Source organism: Symphodus melops (assembly GCF_947650265.1).
Source record: "Symphodus melops genome assembly, chromosome: 23".
In the NCBI taxonomy this organism is placed as follows: domain Eukaryota; kingdom Metazoa; phylum Chordata; class Actinopteri; order Labriformes; family Labridae; genus Symphodus; species Symphodus melops.
In genome coordinates this window covers 4,442,488-4,465,066 of record NC_136713.1, presented here as the reverse complement: position 1 = coordinate 4,465,066, position 22,579 = coordinate 4,442,488, and the positions used below count along the sequence as shown (strand labels likewise).

Sequence of the window (22,579 nt, the reverse complement as noted above, 5' to 3'; positions counted from 1 at the left end):
TTTCGTAATGCTTATATCTCATCCAGTGATGACTTTGCAGAACTGTTGTTCAACTCAATCTCATTATTCGTTGCCTAATTTTGTTTGTCACAGTCATGCTGTTGCTGCTGCTTTAAAATGTTTTCCACTTTGTTTGATTTCAGCTAAAATTGTGAGCCTTTAAAGAGTTTACATCCATGACAGCGAGCCAGTGAGGCTTTACTTACAGGAGGTACAGCAGTGCACAAGCTTACAAAGAAAATGCTAGCTTGTTGCTGTTTGACAGGTAATGTTTCCCATGTCCATTGCAGGTGAGGCTGGAGGGTAAAATATGACCACATAAAGATTTAGTTTAATGTAAAGGCACTTATAATATTATTTTGGTTTGAAATAGTAAATGTATCTTAAATGCTTGAACACATTGTCATCCTGTAGGGCTTCCTGTTTTTTTTCTCATTCAAAGCCGTCTCTTATCTGTGAAGCAGGAGCAGAGAGAAGCAACTGCCTGTGAAGCTTTTTGAATACACAGCACAGATAAAGGAAGTCCTGTTTCATGGCGAGTGTAGGGGTTAATTACGTCTGCTCTGGCTGCATGTTACGATGGGTAAGTTAAACAAGAACACATCTCTAAGTTCTGGTTGTTGATAGTTGAATGTTGCAGAAGTTAATCAAAAAAAAAGAGCACATTGTTTATATGGCTCTCATTGTTGCACTCTTTAATGGTTGAAATATGTAGAGAGTTAAAGGATATATTTTTCTTTGAATACTGACGTGTACGTGCCCTGTGCCTTTGTCCAGGTGTACTGCTTCACCACTTGCACATGTTTTTTAATGTGGTTTTATTCCGCAAATGGCAACGAAAGAACTGAACCAACGAAAAGGACTTTAGGTTACAGAGGTAACCCTGGTTCTCTGATTCAATGCAATAAGGGGTGTTGCCATAGTGAGATAACAGATGCAGTGACTTTAGGTCACATGTAGAGAAATAGTTTATGAAGATAAATATAGTATACCAAAAGATTACTGCGACTCTCTTTATAAGGAATTACACATATCTTAACTGACTCAGCAAGTTATGAGCCTTTTCATTGTGACTGGAGCTCCTGCCATCACAGATTTACATTCACCCCTCTCTGAGACGGAGACCACACAGGTGCATCTCAAAAGGCCTGAAGCTGCAGTTAAGTGTCTATCGATGCATCAACTCATTAGCAAGGGTATTTTTCCATATACTTTGTACTGCTGTAGCATTGCTATACAAAAGAAGTAAGGATGAAGCAATTTAAGAAACTTAACTTGTTAACAATTATTTAGATTTTGAAAATAAAAAAAACTATATGATCTTCTAAATCAGTTCTGAGGGTCCATGTTTGAGTACGTTGTTATAAAAAGCACTTTGATCAAGTATCAAGCTGCACAGTCATTGAAGAGGAACAGGAGAGATGAGTGAAATTGGGGTGCTGACTCCTGTAAAATCATGTAAAAGACCAACTAATCCCACCTCCAATCACCTCCCACCTCTCATCTCCACACACACACACAAACTAACGTTCACACATGCTGTTGTGTTGCTGTTGGCTCACTGGACAATCACCCTCTCTGTGGCATTGTTTCAGAGAGTCGGGCTGCTCACCATCATGTGTCTGGCGTGAGTCCTGCTTTGCGTTTGTTTTTGTCTTTATGTCATCAAATACAAAAGTTTCAAGAATTCTACCACTGTACATTTGACCTTTACTGTAGCGTTTATGTTGTTGTTAAGTGGCTGCTGTTACTGTCATATAAACCATTCAAGTTTTCAGGATACTTGACACAAAGAGCAGGTCGAGGCTGTACGCTTTGGTTTGTATTTTGTAAAGATTCAACATTAATCCACTTGGCAACAGCGGCGATGAAGGTCTCCCTTTTAGCCGTCGGAAACCTCGAGCAGCATCAGTATGTGGATTACATTACCAAGCTTGTAACCACGAGCTTAATTCACATAACTTTACCTACCAATGTACCTTAGCAACTTATGAATGTAATATACCAATTAATCAACAGTGCAAAATCAGGAAACTATAAATCAAAAGCAATTCTGCTGTTTGTGATGCTATTTACAGAATATATTTGTTATGTATATTTTGGGGGTTTTTAAGCCTTGTTGTGATAGATATGGTGGTGAGTAGAGTCAGAAATCGAGGGGAGAGAGAGAGAAAGTGGTGAATTACATGAAAGGAGCCACAGGTTGGATTCAAACCTCGATGCCTCACAGCCTCTGTGAACACAAACACTAACAGCTGGGCTAATTAATGGTGACAAACATGTTGGGAGTCGCCAGAAAGAGTCCATCATCAGTGGGCGTCACACAAAGGTTTATGGGAGATTACATAAGAGTTTGGTTCAGCAGTGAGACCTTGACTCTGTGTTTGTGTCGTGGATTTGGAGGGCTCACTTGATTATCTTTTTGTTGAAGGATTCAGTTGGAGAAGGCACCTGAAGTTGACAGCAGCCATGGCAGGTGAGTCCTGGTCTGGGTTGGATCCTGAGAGCTCGACGCTCAGGAACACATCTTTACATTGGTTAATTTGTTTCTTGCATATTTGAGAACTAGAATAACTCTATTTTTATTATTATTTTCATTTTGCATATAAACCTGTAATTCTCCCGTGTTCGACCGCCTGCGTCTGTTCTCTCCATCATTTTGTACAATATTCAAGTGCTTGATATTTCGAGTTAAGAATAAAACTTTACATCACGAAGCTGTGATCTTTCTCAACTCATTCTTCTTGCAGACATAGAAGAGAAGAAGAAGCCCAAGCAAAAAAGTGTAAGTCCAACTTTAGTTTTTCCTTCTGAAGAGTTAGTATGAGAACATGTTTCTACTGCTCTGACACCACTCTCATATTTGCTTAAAGAAAATGAGCACTGGAATAGATGCAACTTTTGCATCCAGTTGTTTATCTGTCTCAATGTTTACGCTGAGTGACTCCAGATTCTCATCCTCACAGGCTGTAATCTGTGGCTATCCAATAAGCATCTTTTTCATTGTGGTCAATGAGTTCTGCGAGCGATTCTCCTACTATGGCATGCGAGGTGAGGAGGTTTCTGATGTCGTGTGTCTCTTAGGTTGCACTGTCACTACACAGGCATTGTGAGCTATAATGAGATAGATAGAAGATATAAAAACCTTTTTTTCTTACTCTTCAGCCGTGCTGGTGCTGTACTTCAAATACTTCTTAAAGTGGGACGATGACCTTGCCACCACCATCTACCACACCTTCGTGGCTTTGTGCTACCTGACGCCGATCCTTGGAGCTATCATTGCTGATTCATGGCTCGGCAAGTTCAAGTAAGTGTCCATCTTACCTTTTAAGATCTTTTACCTGCAACAGAAAAATCCTCCTTACATGTAAAAATGCTCCTTCCTACTTCTCCTCCTCCTCCCTCTGTGCAGGACGATTGTTTACCTGTCCATCGTTTACACGCTTGGACAGATAGTATTGGCTATAAGTGCTATCCATGACATCACAGATGCAAACAAGGATGGCACCCCTGACAACATGACCCTCCACGTGTGAGTTAAGAACGCTCGGATCGGTGTGACAATAATGACCGCAGGAAAACAGATTCAGATCACGTGTCTCAACTGTGTGTCTGTGATACGTTTTAATCACCAGAGCTCTGTCTATGGTGGGTTTGATCCTGATCGCCTTGGGAACAGGAGGCATCAAACCCTGCGTGGCTGCTTTTGGTGGAGACCAGTTTCAAGATCATCAGGTCAGAAGATGCTCAAACACAAACTCGTGTTGTTGTCACTTTAGTGAGCAGGCAATATTGTTTTGAAAAGCTTGTTTTCCCTCATAAGAATTACTTCTTATGTGCAAACATGCATGCTTACACGTCAAGGACACAATCTTGTCACACATGCACACATGCATAGCAATAATCAAGAGCTATCAGTGGAGTCCTGTCAGCACTTCTTGTATCTCTGTTACATTACTGCGAGCTGTTTATTAACTTATAAGCACAGAGTACGTGATGTATCTCGGTCACTTTATTACACAGTCCAAGGGTAGACAAAGATTACACTTTGATATTAATGCAGCTTTATGGGATTTTACATACAAGTTTAGATCATTTGTTCATATTAATCCTGAACATTTTTTAAAATGAGTGTCTTTCTGTGTCGAATAGGAGAAGCAGAGAAGCACCTTCTTCTCCATCTTCTACCTGTCCATCAATGCTGGCAGTCTGCTGTCCACCATCATCACACCCATCCTCAGAGGTAGGCTCAAGCCGATGATACGTTACAGAATACACAGGAAAAAAATGCATATATTTAACTACAAAACGTGTGTGTGTGTGTGTGTGTGTGTGTGTGTGTGTGTGGTCTCCAGCTCAGGAATGTGGCATTCACACTCAGCAGAAGTGCTACCCACTGGCCTTCGGTGTCCCGGCTGCTCTCATGGTGGTCGCACTGAGTAAGAACAAGGTTTTAAGATCTTCATATGAGATGGGCTGTTAAATGGTTTCAGATATTTGAAAGCGATGCTCCACAGATGTTCCTATAAACATCTACATTCAAGTTCTTCTTTGCCTTTAAACTATTGTTTTTTTATGGAGTAGCTTGCAATGTCATTGTGATATCATGAGGGTTGGACATTAAAATCTCCCCAACTTAAAGATCACACAATGTTTAAATCAACTGTATTCGTTTGTTTTCAGAAATAAGAAATAAGGCTTTTTGCACAGACAGATTTTTGTTTCCACCACTGCCATAAATAGTTTCATGGTTAAATATTAAAATTTATTAGTTTGTTGCCACTCATAATGCCTTTATTACCTTCATCTAAACAAATGATGTTATAAAATAGATTAATGACCTTGTTTGTTTCTGATTGTTGTTGTTGTTGACAGGTGGTCAAATGTTAATCTACATTTTATCTGGTGTGTTTGTGTGTCTGCAGTTGTGTTCATTGTTGGAAGCGGCATGTACAATAAGACGGCTCCTCAAGGAAACATCTTGGTGAAGGTCTGCAAATGCATCGGGGTAAGTGTTTGCAAAATGAATTTACTTCCTTTAAAATGAAACGAACCATCTCTGAGCCTAAACTAACGTTTAACATATGAGGGGAAGATTCACATTTGTCCTTTTTTGCCCTCCGTAGTTTGCTGTTAAGAACCGCTTCAGGCATCGTTCTCCTCAGTACCCCAAGAGAGCCCACTGGATGGACTGGGCTGATGAGAAATATGACGTAAGGGCAGCAAAAGATGCACACAGCTGCAGATATGAAAAGGATAAATACTGAAAAGATTCACTCATCTCTCCCGCTCCTCTTCAATGTTCCAGAAACTTCTGATCGCTCAGGTGAAGATGGTGGTGAAAGTGCTTTTCCTCTACATCCCTCTGCCAATGTTCTGGGCTCTCTTTGACCAGCAGGTATTTCACCATGTTCTCCTTCCTACTTTCTGTATCAAACTGCTCTAAAGGCATGCTTAAGAAGACTTCTGTCTACTCCACAGGGATCAAGGTGGACCCTCCAGGCGACCACCATGGACGGCGACTTTGTAAGTTTTGGTTTTTAGCATCACTCCCTTTAAGTGAGATGGAAAATGAGACTCTGACCGTCCTCTTTCTTCAACAGGGACTCCTCACTATCCAGCCTGATCAGATGCAGGTGAGACGATTACACTCGACTCTGTTGGTTTGTGTGAGATGCTGTTGACTTAAACCTCTAGAAAATACTTCAGAAGAGTGACTGACCTTCTTCACCACCAGACTGTCAACCCAATCTTGATCCTGGTTTTGGTGCCGATAATGGACAGTATTATCTACCCGCTGATTTCCAAGTGCAATTTAAACTTCACGTAAGTTTAATGTGTTTAATTCCTGTGTCATCTGTTTTTACTGTTTGGTGTATTTAATGACATTTTAGACTCTATGAATTTATGTCTTTATTCGGCACTATATTTTTCAGCACAGCTTCACTCTGACTTTAATTTATAAATCTAATAAAGTATAAATCAGCATTGATCCCAGACAGAGCCACAGTTACCAACTAAATGTGAAAATCACATTTTTGACAGGAGTCAAAATAAAAAGCAATAATATGGTTTCCCTTTAACAAAGCTGACTGCTTGTGTGCGTTTGTCCTGCAGCCCTTTAAAGAGGATGACTGTGGGGATGTTCCTCGCTGCTCTTGCTTTCATCGCCGCGGCGCTCGTCCAACTACAGATCGACGTGAGTGTAACTAACATAAAGTAACTACAGCTTGTGACGCTCAGTGCTCCGACTCACATCTTCATTTATTTTTCCAGCAAACCCTGCCGAAGTTCCCATCAGGCGCTGAAGGCCAGGCCAAGTTCATCAACATGCTGGACAAACCGCTGGATTTCACAGCTGGAAAAAACACGCTTAACTTGAACGCTTTTACGGTACTAACATGGAAATAAGACACTAACTACCCAAACGTAGTCTCTGTAAAGTATGTCTAACAGTTGGCGGATATGTGAATCATCTACTTCCTCTATTCCACAGGCCGATGAGGACTACCTGACGTTTGACAAACCTTTTTTTCTGAATCTTTCGACTTCTGCTTACATAGTCCAATTAAGGAATGGCTCTAGACATACCATCGTCTTCTCTCAGGAGGGACTCACACCTCTACTGGTACAGTAAAGGCTCATGTGGTGAAAGGGGGCAAGTCCAAGTGATTGTTGAATGCTTTGTTGGAGTCAAATAGTGTTATAAGAAAGCTAAAGCCAGATTCTCCTCCCAACATTACCCGTCTCTCCTCAGCTGTCCTACCCAACAAAAAGGCCCCAATAAAAACTTTAAAAGAAGGATTAGTAGTTTGTATCATAAGTTGGATTTGAACTATGCGACAGGGTCTGTTCTTTTGAAATTAACTTACATTTTCTTTCTTTCTCTAGCTCGAGGACATTACAACAAAACCGGAACAAGGAGCTAATGCTGTGAGGCAAGTGTCCAAATGTTTTCAAATTGAAAGATTGGTCGTAACACAGTGTACTCTTAAAATAGTTACAAACATGGTCTCTTGGGGTAATATCATTTCACTTTGATTCTTAAAGCACTTAAACTCCAAAAGGACCAACCATCAAAGTTTGTGATCTCGAGAAAACAGAAAACTCCGAAGCTGAAACATGAGCTAAATAGCTTGTTGAAGCTGCTGAACATATGAGACGCCCCTGAGTGTTTTAAATTAAACAAGACTCTTCCTCATCTTCTGATTTATTAAAGGGTGAACAGTTTACACCATACTGTCGGTATCTGATTTGTTTGTGTCTTATTTCACAGGTTTTTCAACGGTTACAGCTCAACTCTGAATGTGACCACAGGGACCCTGGCATTTGGGAACACTGTCAGAAACAACATGTCAGAATATGTTGATGTACCACAGGGAGAGTAAGGCAGATACTTCATGACTTATCTCTAAAACTACATATATTTGTTTTTTTATTCATCTAACCTATTTGTTCTTGTCATGTCAGGGCAATGTTTCACATCAGAGATAATGCTGGATATCAGTGTGACTACAGTCTGACGCTGGGCTTCGGAAGCTCTTACACCTTGCTCATCCCGTCGACTTTTAAATTTGGACCAAATGTAACTAAACAAAACGTTCAAAGTCACAGCATTGCTGCTTGAATTGATTATTGTTTGACTGAGGCTGCATATCCTCGTACCTGTCTTTGTCACGTAGTGTAAAGACAGCATCAACGCAGCTTTAGACATCAGACCGAACTCCATCCACATGGCCTGGCAGATTCCTCAGTACTTCCTCATCACTGCAGGGGAGGTGGTCTTCTCCGTCACCGGCCTCGAGTTCTCTTACTCACAGGTAGAGGATGCTATCTTATACTGTGGAAATACAACTACAACTGACAATACAAATAAAAGTCACATACAACATGTCAACGATGATCAGAACATGGCTCCTGCAGAGACAGATCGACCGTCTCGAGGTATGAATTCAAATCTCTGTTTTCTCCACAGGCACCCAGCAACATGAAGTCTGTGCTGCAGGCTGGTTGGCTGTTGACTGTTGCCGTAGGTAACATCATTGTGCTCATTGTCGCTGAGGCTGCAACACTCCCAGATCAGGTGGGTGGATTTGATTTAACTGTTTGAGGACACGTTTGATCCCCCTGACTTTGACAAGATAAAAATGTCTCCTATGAATAAAACTCAATGTTTTTTTATTGAGCATAATAACACACATTTGTAAAAAGAAAAAAGGGAACGTTTTAACAGGAGCATTTTTACATGTAAGGAGGATTTTTCTGTTGTATGAAAAACATACAGAGAATTGATTTATTTTTTCAAAACTCAGACATGCATTAATGCAGGTGATATTTTGATAACAATGACACAAGATAAAACCAAGTGTTGCATTTGTAGGAGTTTGATAAGAAACATTTTTAGCTTTAAAAATGCTTTTACCCTTTGACCTTTGGACTCAAGGTATTGATCTTCTCACCGTGAAGCTATTCCCTGTAGTTAATGTGTTGAGTGTTTTTACTTTTCACCAGTGGGCCGAGTACATCCTCTTCGCCTCTCTGCTGCTGCTAGTTGTCTTCATCTTTGCCTTCATGGCCTATTTCTACACCTACATTGACCCAGCCAAAATAGAGGCCCAGTTTGCCCAGTTTGATTCCGAAGACAAGAAGAAGAGGAAGAGCGTGGAGATGGGGAGGAAGGACTCTGTTGGAAACAGCAACAACAACAGGAAGGGCTCTTACTCCAACTACAATGAGGAGAAAGGTGCACAGACCAAGATGTAAAGGGAGCCTTTTTGAATGCTGCTTAGTTCTGTGTCTGAGAGTGCACCTGCCATCAAGTGTACTGGTCATTGTGTGAAGGTAGTCAGGAGATGGACAGAAGTGTTAACAATGAATTGATGACCTGAAGAAAAAAGGTGCTGAAGTTTGAAGAACACAGAAAAAAAAGGCTTCGATGATCAAGCTCTCGATGGACAGTGTTATTGAAGGATCTCTGCAGAGATCGATAATTAAAATCCCTGCGTCCTTATTGGTTCTTAATTTGAGCTTTCGCTGCTGTAAATGTGTTTTTACAAAGAATTATTTTGCACTGTGTAGCAACTTCTCTGTGTAATTATTGTTTCACAAGCGTATGTACTGGAGTACACGCCTTTGTATTGACTTCCAATCACAGTCTTGTACGTACTGTAATATTTTGTCACTGTTTTGTATAAACGCATTGTTGCCATCTGCACCAGGCTTCAGTCTGACATTGTAGACTGCCTGTTCAATTAGAACATGTTTCATTATGTGGCATTCAATTTCATATTGAGCTCAAAGATTTCCACCCTGTGTTAACGGCTTCTCTTTAAAGTCTTTATTAAAGCTACATCTAAGGTGCTTCGTCCTTTTAACATTTATACTGGCACAGATTCGTGTTTTTTTCCCCCTTTTTGTTTGAAGTATTCTTTAAATAATCTGTTTGCAGGAAGACCAGACAAAAAATTAAATATTCAAGGGATGTGCTTTACAATTTAAGAATCCTACATTCATCATGACTGTAGGAGTAACTGTTTGATTCTGGAACCATCACTGAGTGCTTTCATGTGATCCATTCAGGCAGATGCACGGCTGCTGATAGTAAATAAAGAGAGGAGACAGAGAGACAGCAGTGGATGATTGACAGAGAGAGGGAGAGAGAGAGGGAGCGAGAGAACAGCAGCAGCAGCTGATGAGAGGTAAACAGTGCACACATTCACTGCATTAACTGTATAAAAGGAGTGCAATCATGTTTGTATAAGAGCGCTTTACATTTTTGTTCACGAAGCATTTATATCTTAAGATTGTGAATGAGATAAGGAGCCTCGAGTGGAGTTAGGCTGCCAACGCCTGATGATTGCCACCGTGCTCAAAGATTAGCTCGGGCTGATGTGAAGCGTATTTAATCGTTCTGTGTTTAACAAAATAATAAAGAAAGTCAACACTGAGACACACACGACAAAGCTCTCAGTTAGCATTAGATCTTTATTTCTCATGTCACTTTGAAAGCTTACATTAAACTTGGGAATTCTCAAATGACACAAGCAAAGATTATATACAGTACTATAAACTGTCAGCTATGATAAAGGAGACCAAATGTACACATTTTGTAGTTATTTCCGTAGCATATGTTTTTCTGTAAGGTATAGATATTTTTTGCCAGAGGCAGGTGCCCATATCCATAAAGCATTCCATATTTCCATACTTAACTCTTTGCAGTTATAAAAATATCTGATATTTCTTATTTCTTTCAATCCCTGTGTTGACAAGTGCGTCTTGATGCAACTTCTCAACATTATTGCTGCATTAGCACAGTAGTAAAATCTGAAACTCTTGAGTAAACATATATAGTAAAACATGGCTATTAGCAACTTTTTTTTTTTGTTCCTCTTGCGGGTCTCTTTAAATAATCGACACACTTTCAAAGTGCAAAACAACTGATCTGAAAAAAAAAAAAAAAGGTGCAAATCATTCTACAAATGTGGTGAAAGCGTTAAAGACGACATGGCACTTCTAGTGTTGGTTCGGAAGTGAGAAAAGAAATTTCTGGAGCAAAGGAAAAAAGATGGCGTTGATTTCTGCAGCTTAGTTTTGACCTGATCTAACGCTCTAGTTTGGCCATGAGAAAGAATCGTAATGTGATTGCCTCGACTCCACTTAAGCTTAAAAGGATCAATTACAAGCCAAGGAGAAATAATACTTGTCTTGATATCAGCATTCAGCTGCCTTCAGTTGTTCTCTTTTGTAATTGTCCAACTCAATACTGTCAAATTTAAGAGCCTTCATTCTTACCCTAAACATTGTCAATTGTCTAAACAGAAGCACAGGCAGGAGTTCCCTCCCCGCCTACAAAAACAAAGGAAAACTCTACCTCTAAACAACGTAAGCTTAGTGTCCAAGTTAATTTGATGATTGAAATGGAAAATTGAAACTCAAGTCATTTAAAAAAAAAAAAAAAAAACACTGATGGATACTGAATCTCACTCACAGACGAGTAAAAGAAAACAAACATCGGATGAAATGCCAGAACATAGATGTGTATCTCAAAAAGGCAAGGCATTTTCTGTTTCCGTCTGTTGGAGTTACTTCTGAAATCTTTAAATATCTACTTCTTTTTTAAACATTATCAGTATCTACAAAATGCACAGGACCATTTTGTACACAGTGATTCATTTCCCACAACTCAAAATCATGTACAGCATGGCGACCTCCCCCTCCTTCCTCTCTCCACCTCCTCCACCTCTGTCCAATGCCTTGAAGTCCACTTAAAGCACTTTACCTGAGGTTTCATTAAGAATGCTGCAATTTGCCTTAACAGGGAGTCTTACATACTAGAGAGCACGCACGCAAACACGCTAACAAGGTGCCTGTTTTAAGCACGCACACATACGCAGCTTGCACACTCGTTTCCCTGCAGGTTCATCAAGCATGCGCTCAGAGGTTCTGGGGATATGACGCCTGCATTAAGAGAGGGGCACTGAAGAAGTCTGGGATTTTTTAGGGGAGATTTTCAGCTTCTCTGTGAGTAAAGTCCATGTAGCGAAGCCTCCGAGAAGTCTTGCAGAGTCCGACGGTGGGCCGCTCCGACTTTCAGTCTCATCCCACCAAAACTTCTGGCTAACGAAGCTCTCCGGAGTCTCCTTTTATTCTCCATTTGGAGTTCAGTTACTTTTACAGGCTTGGTAAGCTCCCCCACCCACACAGGAGGTCAAACATGGTCAGCTGGCATTTTTTTTACTTGACCTCTGAGCTGGATGTGGTGTTGGGGGGAATTGGGGGCCTGGGAGAGCAGGGGTTGGGTTAAGAGCCAGATACTAAGGGGATGAGGAGGATGTCCGGCTTGTGGAGAAACTGCAAGGAAAACAGAAAGGTAATAATTGGCATTATATGTAGCAAAACAATCATAACAATCTGCATTTCATTATTGGATTCTACTGTGTGATGTTACCTCTGGAGCCTGTGCACCATGTGGGCAACCAGTGAGTCGGAGATGCCAGGGTAAGACTCCTCAGCCAGCAGGATGGCCTCCCTCAGCTCGTCCAGGACCATGGGGTTCCCGTTCACCTGCTCCTGCCTCGCCTTCAGCTGGGGGCGACGAGTAAGAAGAGAAGGAAAAGATCTCGTAAGATGATCTCACACACACACACAAATCAAATAACTATATATATATTAAACTATATTAATCAAATAACTATATAATACAATATACAATAATAAAAACAGTGAATGATCTGCAGCTGGGATGCATCTTACAGGTTAAATTTTTTTTATAAAATTAAAACGTGAAACATGAAACAAACAAAGCTGACATAAGAGCTGGGTGTCAAGTCTGTGTATGAAGGCTAAATCCAATTTGACCAAATCCTGAGTTGTGTGCAGGACAGGAAGTGGACATACCTCAGCTAGTGCAGGAGAGATGACTGTGGCCAGGCTCTGTGAATAAGGCCTCTTTGGAATGTCTTTTGTCTGAGGGGGGGAAAAGAGAGGGAGTGAAAGGTGAGAACAGAGGAAGTGAAAGAAAATTAAATTAGTGGCTTTTCAGCTTGGGAGGATCACTTTTAATCACCACATCATGCATTCCTCTCCAAATAACCTGGATTCATTCTCCTGTAACCGTGCACAGAATCTGCATATCTGAGAGGTGTCTTTCAGTGATCTGTACCTGGTCTGTTGCCCCTGACTGTCCCTCCCCATTCTGCAGCTTCTTAGGGTCCTTTTCTCGGATGGTGAAGATCCAGTCATCACTGCCAAAATCGTTCCCGCCCGACGCCTGGCCGTCCTGCTCTCTGATTGGACGGATTTGAAAAAGAGGCTTTGAAACATCAATCGAGCTAGTAATGCAGTCACGCGTGTAAAGTGCTTAAACCTCATCATAAGAAATGTGGGAGGAAAGCAGCACGGAGGCTGTTTTTATCTCCTTCAGCAGGATGTGTTCATCCCATCTCCTCTTAAAAACAGGAGCAAGAACTTAAAAAGGGACAGGATCAGACTTACGAGTCAGACTCATCAGAACTGGACTCTGTGGTTCTGGACTGCTCTGCCTTCCACCTCTTGTACTTGTCCACCAGCTCAGTCAAGTAGGAGGTCTTTTTTGCGTGTCGAACGATCAGCTTATGCTTCAACAGTTCTTTGGCGGTCGGCCTCTGTGGGAAATATTAGAATCCAATGAGATGACGCCGTCAGGAAAAACCCAGTGACAAAAAACAACACCATGAAGAAGTACGTACAAAACTGGGCTCCTTGTTGAGACAGGCCTCTATAAACTCCTTGAGCGGTTTACTGTAGTTGCCCTCCAGTGTGGGCGGGTTGTTCTTTGGGATTAGGAATAACACCTTCATGGGATGGAGCTCTGAGTGCGGAGGCTCGCCTTTTGCTAGCTCGATGGCTGTGATGCCCAGAGACCAGATATCAGCCTGCGAATGAAAGAAAGACATGTTGACTGCTAACATTATAGCGAGTGGAGTTTGGAATCGCGGGGTAAGACACGATAATATACAATAAGATGCACTCAGATATTAAACAATATGATATATCAATATTTAGTACCACCTCTAATAGCAACAAAAACATATCAGCAATAACAGTTGCTAATATCCCTTTCCTGTGCTCCACCTCTACTTGAATCATTTTAAGACTTGCGCACATCTTGACCTTCCTTCGTACTTCAACTCTATAATTCTAGTGTTCTAAAAACAGAAACCTTTTCTGTCGAGATGCACGAGCGACGAATGAATCTCATCACAAGCTTTCATCACGAGCGGGTACAGCGGCTAAAAAAAGTGGACTCTGAACAACTACTCGAGTAAACCATAAAGACAGCTGTAAGTGATGTAGACTTTGAATCAGTGCTTCCCCCGCTGATTCTTTTCTCGTAAACAAACTTTTAGTGTTTGTCATAAAAAGGATCATGTCAAATACATTTCTAAACGTGGAGCTCTAATGTGTTTGGTGGCTGTTTTGTTTAAGCCCATGCTTACTATCAGTCTTCTTCCCTGCTTTTCTGGTGCAATGCCGCAGCAACATTTATTTTCTGTTACATGTAATACATGTTTCATTAAGCTACAAAATCGTCAAAACATTATGTATAAGGCTCAGACACCAACAGTGCTATATTAAAGAACGGGTTCACACATTTTTCAGGTTGAGCTTTTGTGAGAGCTCAAGAGACATTACAGCCCTCATTAGCCAGCTGAGCACTGAAGCAGCTAATAAAGTGATGGAAATGATGCACATGGAGGAGGTCAGGGATTAAAACTGAAGTCATTATCACAGAGATTGGCTGGAACCTGCAAGGTATGGGTCAGCTGAAGGTTTTACTGAGATAAAGGACACAGTATGTTCATGAAATGATGATTCGAAATAAGCATGACAGCAATCCAACGCAGACTTTTGACACCCTTCAATAAATGTTTGCTCTCCAGTTCTATTATCAAATGTCATTTAAACTTGACAGTAAACTGCTAAGCTGGCAGTGGTTAAAGTCTAGTCTAGGTTAGACCTGAGCCTTCCAGTTTGCAGGAACATATCACCAAACAAGCTGTCTTTGATTGAAGATAGAAATAGATGACAATTCTTCACGTCACGTCGTGTTAACTGTTTATTTGCAAACAGAGAAAAAAAAAACATCCAAGTATTTTTACAAATCATACGATATGAAAGCAGGAGGTGTACTGCTCTCTGCTTTCTGTTGCATTAATTCATAACACAATGTCACTGATCTTACCTTGGAGTCATAGGCCGACTGTTTGATGACCTCCGGCGCCATCCAGAACGGCGTCCCAACAAAAGTGTTGCGTTTGATCTGAGTGTCCGTTAACTGTCCTGCCACGCCGAAATCCGCCAGCTTCACTTCTCCCTGCTCGGACAGCAGCACGTTGGCAGCTGTGGAGGAGGAGGAGGAGGATGATGATGATGATGATGTGATCGAGCTCAGACAACACATCAAGTGAGAAGCTTCACCGCACCATTAGACACTCCTGTCAGCCTTGATCTGCATCACCAATTTATTTACGAAAGAGGGAACAACTGTCAGAAGCCTTTTAGCGAGCTGCTGCAATCCCCCGATGAAACACAAACTATATAATGAATGAAACCGTGAGTAGACATCAATACCATTAACGTGCTATGTGATATGTGTGTGTCCTCTAACAGCGGCTCTCTCAGCGGGTCAGCTACCTTTGATATCCCTGTGGATCTTCTTCTCCGAGTGCAGGTACTCCAGGCCCTTCAGGATCTCCCTCAGGATCGTGGCGATCTGGGTCTCGTCCAGAGCTCCAGGCTCCATCTTTGGAAGGAAAACAAACAACACCTGTGAGCTGTGGAGGTAAGCCTGGCCTTCATGTGACTTATCTTAACTGAAAACAAAACTTGACACCAGCCTTATCCTATAGACCCTATGTTCATATCTCCACATAAAACAATAAGGATGTTTCTTTGAGACACAAGAAGCAGCTGTCAGTGTTACCGATGCAGCACAGGGCGTGATATTTCCAAAACGACCCTATTCACATAATCATCCAGGGAAGAAGTGGAAAAGCTTATTCAGCATCTCCTGATATCTTCCACCTCAGAGGTGCCATGCCTGAAATAGAGCGCCTCCTTATTATAATTGCTGCACTTTTATTATTCAAATGTAATAGCTTTCTTGAGCATGGTGGGAGGGGCTTCATGTGTAGCAGGATCTTTTGAGACAGACGAGATTTCTCCTCTGCAGGTAACTGAATGAGTGGTTGCTGTAAACTATCCAGGCAGCTAAAAAAGATCAACCTGTAAAAATAAACCAGTATCTATTGGACAAGACTCAAGAGTGTGGGCTACGTCCATGCAACCGTTTCTCTGTTCTTCTTCTGCTTCTGGCCGTCTACAACAATTCTGCCTGCAATCTTTGCATCTGCAGTCTGTTCAAAGTAAGCAGCTGTCTTTCATGATCTCAAAGCTTGACGCTAATTTAAGCCAGCATCGTTTTGGCTGACAGCTAATTTATGAGGAGAATCAGTCGAGCCACGGCCCCCGTCACTTCTTCAGCTCCCACCCCAGTATCTACACTAGATCATGTTTTCATTACGAGGAAACATTCCTATATAGACTTATACAAATGTGACATTTTAAAGGATGCAATTTAGTTTGACATGTTTTCATATTTTGGAGTGATTGCTAGTTCTAACCCATAATCCTGGATAAACCCTGATAGTTTACCGTGTTTTCCTGTGACCAAGAAGATCTAAACAACATAGAGCAGGAAATAACTTACCAAATCCAACGCTGAGCCTCCCCCTAAATACTCCATAATGATCCATAGCTTTGTGTCCTGGAGACAGAGAAAGACAACAGAGTAGCCTGTCAGTTAGAAAAGTACTGTGGTGCATTTGTGGAGAAGGATATTGGGAGAGTTTGATGCAGGCTTATTGTGAGGAGTAGGGAGTCAGGTGTGTTGGTAAACAAGTGGTGATGATATTAGTCAGGGCTCGGTGGATGTCTGAAGTCGCCTGAGGCTAATCCCTTTTTAATTTCGGATTATTCAGGGAGAAAGTGAGCGGAGGAAGATAAATCCTTTCCTGTCTTGTCCTGTGTTACTCACAAACAAATGCAAAGAAACTCTTCCTGCATACTCTTTTGAGTCTAACTGCGTGCTGCGACATTATGTGTGACAAACATCACCTTCAGATACGAGCCGTAGTATTTGGTGACAAAGGGGCTGTCACACTGGCTCAGCACCGTGATCTCCTGCTGAATGTCTTCGATCTCGTCCTCTGCCTCCTCCAAGTCGATAGTCTTGATGGCCACCACTTTCTGCGTGCGATTGTCAATACCTTTGAACACCTCGCCAAACGAGCCCTTGCCAATGCGCTCCAGCTTGGTGAAGAGCTCCTCCGGGTCAGCTTTGGCATTCTGGTGGTGATTGAAGGGGGAACAAAGCAAGGGGAGGAAATGGAGGTGGATTTAAAAGAAAAAAAAAAACCAACACAGGAATGTTTGAAAAGAACTGAATGTCGGGGAGTCAATCGGAAACACCAGCAGGGTGCCATTCTTACAGGATACATTAATTCACTCATTGCAACACCTTGTTTTTGTGTACACAGAAAGAAAGACACAGGAGAATGAAGGGAAAGAGTGTAATAACATGCAGGTTAAAGGAATTTATACAATAACATATTTCATTACAGTAACTGCTTTGTCTTTCAATTCCCTGCTGCACCACAGCACTGTTTCATTAATAAGTGATGAATCTACGAGAGGCTGGAAAATGGGGTCCCCACTTCTCTCCCACCAGCTTACTTTGTATGCTAAAATCAAACGTAATCATTGATACAAAAATAGTTCCTGATAGTATTGTTTCTCTGGCTTCAGTGAATCAAAGCCGTTTAGAATAGAGAGCCTATATTTGGATTCATGATACTGCTCCTGCTGCTCTATTATTGATTTCCATCACAAGATTCAGTATTTTTCATTATTCAATCTTAAAACATAATTTATCAGCAGGTTTATATATTTAGATCAGTTCCATACGTCTTCTGAAACAATTTTCAGTCCATTTAACTTCAGTCAGTTAGATTCGGCTGCGGGAAACCAAATTCAGAGTATTTCAAATCCCACTGTCACTGCCATTTAGTGGTATCCTCTCTCCTGAGTTTCTGTGTTATGCAAAGATAAGGTGCTGTTGATGCAAATGAGCCTGTTTGTGCTGATATGCAACGTCTCCCGTTACCTTTACAGCCTTTAAAGCCTTAATTGAGCTTTTCAAGTGTGGCGAGAATAAAAGCATCATTCAACACCTTTAGTGGAGCAGCACACTGTAACGTGTGTATCTGAGTGACAGCTGGGGGGGGGGGGGGGGGGGAACCTCTTGAATGCTGCAGGAAGTGAACTAAAATGACTTAACTCTCCAGAGGCTGGTATGTGGGAAACACAAGAACAGGAGCTGACAAAAAAGCACTTCCTTTTATGAGCTCTTCTGAGCTGAGAAGAGGTCAAAATGCCCGTTTTGGGTCGAGATGGATTAAAATGAAATCGCTACCTCACGCAAGGATGGATGCATCCTTATGTCAACGAGGCAAAACATTGTACTGCCATGACAGAAATATCTAGACAACAAATTAAACACTAGGTAAGCAGATTTGAGTGTTGTGAAGAACTTACATTCAGGGGTGTTGGACAGAATCGTTCCTCACCCAACTTATCACTATAATAAATATTATATAAGCCTTTACAGGTGCCCATATCCCTGCAGTGCATTTCCTGCACCGTACCCCTGATCATGAATCTGCATGCATCTCCTAACAAGCCATCTTTTGGTGCATGATGCAGTTTACATTAAGAGCAGTTATCTCCTCTAGTTATCTACACAAGACATTCATCCCCTCCAGGCCAACATCCTGAAGAAGGCAGCACAGGCAAGAACAAGGCTCATGTGTGCATAATGGTGTCTTTGTACAGGGGGGGGCAGAGAGGCACACTCCTGTCAAGTCAGGGCTGCAATATAATCATTTTGTGATTAATGTTGCTGTTCAAAACATGCAGCATTCACGGGCGTTAGCAGCGTGACAATAAGTGACAATGATTACTTTGTAGAGATGCGTTTCTGCGAGGGCTGTGCAATATGAGCTCTTACAATAAATACAAAAAGACTTTTACTGTAGTCAAGAAAATCTCTCTCACTCAGCACGTGTTCCTTTACCAGTTGTTTGGAGGCCTGTGTTTACTGGTCAAGCTTTACACATTTTTGATGCAGTCAAAAGGAGGAATAGCATGCAGGGATTAATTCACTAAACTCACGATACGATTCTCTCGTGACTTACTTTACAGAATGAGACTGAAAAAGACTCATTTCAGGGCTGTAAACCTGCTAGTCAGTGTGGTTTGTACTCATCCAGCTGTAGATTAAATACTGCATCATGTTGGTCATGCTGTTTGTGTCGTTCCCCTTTTTCTTGCACTATTTGCACACAGTTTTTGTCCTCCTCACCTCTTTCATTTTAAGGTCTTGGGGAGGCCAAAACTGTTTCCACACCTGCACCTGTGGTGCGTCCTACATTTAAAAATCTTGCTCTGCAACTGCTGCTGACGCTCATCATTATTACATTCATAGTTAATTTTACATCCCTGGAGATACATCTCAGTTCTTGTGATGTTGTATCTCCCCCCACACCTGCTGCAGAAGCAAGATGTTGGTGCTTCGTGATATTGTGCGATATTTCGGTGTACCTTGATGTCCCACATCCCTTAATTTTTAGACTTAGCAGCAAGAAAAGGGGGGGGTGTCAATGAGTGTGCATTTTGTTCTGACAGTGACCCCCCCTCCACTACATACTCAGATGACACCTGGCTCACCTGCATCCCCGGCAGGTTCCCCTGAACAGGAGAATGGGCCATGGTGCTGATGCTGCCGTCCGACGACCCCGGGCTCTACTGGGATTGGCTTATGTTTACAGTCCCGGCTTTAAAGATGATCCAGTCCTGGAGAGAATCGTCCCTAAGTAGACACGAAAAAAAAGGTCCTTCCACACTTCTCCCTTTCGTCGGAACAACCCCAAGTCGATCAAAACAGCTGAGCAAGCTAACGTGGCTAATGCTAGCTCTAAAGCTGCCAACAAGAAATCCGCAATGTTAGTTTGCTAACCAGCTAGCCAAGCTTCCCCCACTCAGTGACGTTTTGCTGCAGCCACCAAATGTTAACTCTCGGAAGCAAACAAAAAAAAGAAATAGCGACGAGTACGTGTCCATAAAATTGTCAAAGCTGTCACTTTCTGTCAGCGTATTCTTTCTCGCTAACGCTGTTGTCAGCTAGCTAGCATGGTTAGCGCGCTAGCTAGCTAGCCGACGCAGACAACCCCGACGATCCGTCCGCGCGCTGGCTCGGAGCACAGTTCACGTGCATACCCGCAAATGTCACCTGCAGATCCGAGTCCTGCACGACCCGAGTATCGAGCTGACTGTCTGTGCAGTTAACGTGTCTTCGGCTCCTCTACAGGTGTGGCATCTGCGGGAGAGATATGTGTCTCTCCAGTGTTTTTGTTTCCTCCCTCACTTTCGTCCCCTCCTCTCGGCCATCTTGTCGGTGCTGTGACGCCTGACTGGGGCGGATCCGGATCCGGATCAACAACAACATCCTGGACCCCCCACTCTCCAGCCAGGTGCTGATGCAAGGTGGGACTTACCGAGGCACACCAAAAGTTGTTTAAGTCAGTCAAGAGATGACTCTTGACAGCTTGTAGTTATATCACCAGACTGAGGAAAAGTTAATTATGATAATTTGAGAAGACACTTTTATGAATATAAATTGACCGTGGTGATAAACAGTGAATTTATTATCTTTGCCTCATCCTGTGGACGCAATGAAAAAACATAAACCTACTACAAACAACCAGCTTTATTAAACATACTCAAACTGCTGCAAGTGTTTTCCCTCTGCAACACTGATCACAATAGGCTTCTCCAAAGCACTGATTTTAAATTAGTCACAATCATTGGGGGTAAATCAAATTGTATTGATTCTCTAGCTGCTATTGACAGTACGCAGATTTCACCAGAAGAGGGCGCCAGTGCATAATCATCTCTGCACCAACAGCCTGGTGTAATCTGGAGACCGATGCCGGTGCGTCATTGCGTGCTGCTGCTGCTGCAGGGACAAATAACGATGGGATGGCCTGTGCGATGCTGCAGCTGTTTTTTTCTGTGTGAGTGTGTGTGTGTGTGTCCAGGATTATCCACTGTAACATATAATACTATAAAAATCTACATTTATAGCTGTGGCCAGTTAAAATTTTGATTACAATGATGGCTGCGGCTTTTTTTAGGGCTTCGCTCAGAGAAAAAAAAATCACATGGGTAGCTCAAACAAGGCACGTTGTCTACAGTAGGAAGTCATGGCAACATGATTGTATTGTTATAGCAGCTTGAAAGGGGGATCTAAATTCTGTAAGGGACCATTTATTCCAGCCTCTTGGTTGAAAATTGCATAAAGAAACCCAAATGCAATGAGGTTGAAATTCATAATTCACAAACCAAATTTCCCAATAATAATCAGCATATTGCAAGATATTATTCCCAAAATACAAAGTAGGTGGGTACATAGTACATTTAATATGAAAACATATTTATAGAGGATTAGACCAAACACATAATTTCTAAAGTCTGCGCACACGCGTGTTATGGGAAGCACTACCTCCCTCCTTCATGCGTAAATTATGTAGGGCAGGACGGGAATGCTCTGCTACCTCCATTTGAGAAAACCCGGCCGGTGAATGTGAAAGGGGGTGGGAAAAAAAGAAAAGAAAATTAATCACCAACACTCCACCTCGTCTCCTACCAGCGTTTGACAGAAGCGGAGCAGCGCACCACGACGTGTCTACTGTGAAGCTGAGGTGAAGAAAAGATGGACATCACGGATCAAGGAGCTCAAATGGAGCCGCTATTGCCAACGGTAAGACCACATTGACACGCTATTGTTGTGATTATGATGCATTTGATGTGCACTGCTGTTCATCGGCTTAGATATTTATGTAGTGAAGGAAACAGATTGGATTAAACATCCCATCAGTGTATGATTCATGGTTTACATCTATATTTGAAAATGACCCATATTTTGATTGTTTTGCCGGTTGCGTGTCTCATGGATATCACGACGAACATGGATGTTGCGCACCTTGAATACTCAACATCGTGTGCACAATTCATATCTGTGCAAACGATTTTTTCTTTCTCCATAAACGCCTGCACCTTCACACAGATGGCATACTGTGATACAGGTTGATACAGTGTTACACCGCGCAGCTATAGTCATTCATTTGTACCACACGCAAAGGCTCCTTAACATGTTGCCTTTCAGCCAAATCACATCGACCTCGTTTTTAAACGTGCAGTTTGTAAGACCTGCTGCCAAGCTGTTGCCTTACATATCTGCCTGCCTCAGATGTAACACGGTGAGGAGAACATTAGCCTAAGTGTTTGATCCTGGCGGTGAGGGAGGTAATATGCCTCATCAGTTTGATGTAACTAGCTTGTTGTCTCTCCATCTTTCCGTGCTGAGTTTCATTGAACTGTTACTCACAACCCATTTGGCCTATAAGTTTTATTCAAACAGAAATTTGATTAAAAAATGTAATTTTTAGTTTACATGAGGGTGCTATTATCCCTCTCCTCTGGTGGAATCAGAGGTGCTGTGCAAGCATCCCAAAGTCGTTATTTCTCTAAAACAACTTCTCAACAGTGTGGGATCAGGATGAAACAGAGACCTAAATACGACATGGAACAAACAGGAAACAAAGACGTGAAAGATAACAGGGAAGAATCAGGTCACATATTTAGGTAAAACAAATTAAAGGGGACAAATAACAGGATGCCAACAGGTGAAATAGAGGAGGAAAAACATTTGTAACCAACAGGTTAAAAGAAAACTAGAGATGGAACAGGGAAACAACAGGTCAGATGTTATTGGGACCAAACTGGAAAAGTAGTGCAGAGGACGGAGTGATCAGATGTAACATGCAACAAAGATGAGAACAACAAACCAGTCAAATGTGACAGGAAAGCAGTATTTACATTTGTTTTAATGGGCTCAAACTGGTTGTACTGCAGGGCAAAG

General features: G+C 41.9%; 3 protein-coding genes and 1 long non-coding RNA gene across 5 annotated transcripts in view; 3 read left to right on the top strand and 1 right to left on the bottom strand.

The window, feature by feature from the left end:
- The first annotated feature begins 87 nt into the window (after positions 1-87).
- On the top strand, positions 88-9,380 carry LOC306818813 (solute carrier family 15 member 1-like). The gene is made up of 24 exons (XM_079336532.1): positions 88-583; positions 2,432-2,476; positions 2,751-2,785; positions 2,967-3,051; positions 3,166-3,307; positions 3,413-3,532; positions 3,636-3,735; positions 4,153-4,243; positions 4,356-4,439; positions 4,926-5,008; positions 5,127-5,213; positions 5,309-5,398; positions 5,482-5,526; positions 5,604-5,636; positions 5,738-5,826; positions 6,118-6,199; positions 6,277-6,393; positions 6,497-6,628; positions 6,892-6,938; positions 7,277-7,384; positions 7,471-7,585; positions 7,683-7,820; positions 7,976-8,083; positions 8,512-9,380. Exons 1-24 carry the CDS (start codon positions 580-582, stop codon positions 8,761-8,763), a joined length of 2,232 nt encoding a protein of 743 aa, XP_079192658.1. The 5' UTR covers positions 88-579; the 3' UTR covers positions 8,764-9,380.
- A 586-nt stretch (positions 9,381-9,966) lies between these two features.
- Positions 9,967-19,467, bottom strand: stk24b (serine/threonine kinase 24b). Its single transcript, XM_079335942.1, has 11 exons — positions 19,327-19,467; positions 16,657-16,887; positions 16,250-16,306; positions 15,175-15,283; positions 14,723-14,880; positions 13,227-13,412; positions 12,994-13,142; positions 12,662-12,785; positions 12,397-12,465; positions 11,948-12,084; positions 9,967-11,850 (listed from the first exon to the last, which is right to left on the bottom strand). Exons 1-11 carry the CDS (start codon positions 19,366-19,368, stop codon positions 11,814-11,816), a joined length of 1,299 nt encoding a protein of 432 aa, XP_079192068.1. The 5' UTR covers positions 19,369-19,467; the 3' UTR covers positions 9,967-11,813.
- Positions 12,036-14,716, top strand: LOC306818391. Of its 2 annotated transcripts, XR_013778184.1 has the most exons (5): positions 12,036-12,121; positions 12,379-12,495; positions 12,701-12,833; positions 12,958-13,076; positions 14,140-14,716. It is a non-coding gene; the product is annotated as an uncharacterized lncRNA (long non-coding RNA). The 2 variants fall into 2 exon arrangements; XR_013778185.1 differs by lacking the exon at positions 12,036-12,121 and having other exon boundaries at positions 12,483-12,495; positions 12,623-12,833.
- Positions 19,468-20,009: 542 nt separating the features above from the next.
- LOC306818369 (sodium-driven chloride bicarbonate exchanger-like) overlaps positions 20,010-22,579 on the top strand; it is a 33,373-nt gene continuing 30,803 nt past the window's right edge. Inside the window, 3 exon segments of the mRNA XM_079335927.1 lie at positions 20,010-20,142; positions 20,509-20,678; positions 21,308-21,418. Coding sequence (XP_079192053.1) covers positions 21,371-21,418 — 48 coding nt within the window. The 5' untranslated portion in view covers positions 20,010-20,142; positions 20,509-20,678; positions 21,308-21,370.

Coding starts and splice junctions, on each gene's coding strand:
- LOC306818813 (XM_079336532.1), top strand. Junction 4,440..4,925: donor TCTCATGGTGGTCGCACTGA/GTAAGAACAAGG, acceptor GTGTGTCTGCAG/TTGTGTTCATTGTTGGAAGC. Junction 5,527..5,603: donor CCACCATGGACGGCGACTTT/GTAAGTTTTGGT, acceptor TTTCTTCAACAG/GGACTCCTCACTATCCAGCC.
- stk24b (XM_079335942.1), bottom strand. CDS start 19,368: ATGGCCCATTCTCCTGTTCAGGGGAACCTGCCGGGGATGCAG. Junction 13,413..14,722: donor AGTCGGCCTATGACTCCAAG/GTAAGATCAGTG, acceptor TTTCATTCGCAG/GCTGATATCTGGTCTCTGGG. Junction 12,085..12,396: donor TCTCTCCTGCACTAGCTGAG/GTATGTCCACTT, acceptor CGTCGCCCCCAG/CTGAAGGCGAGGCAGGAGCA.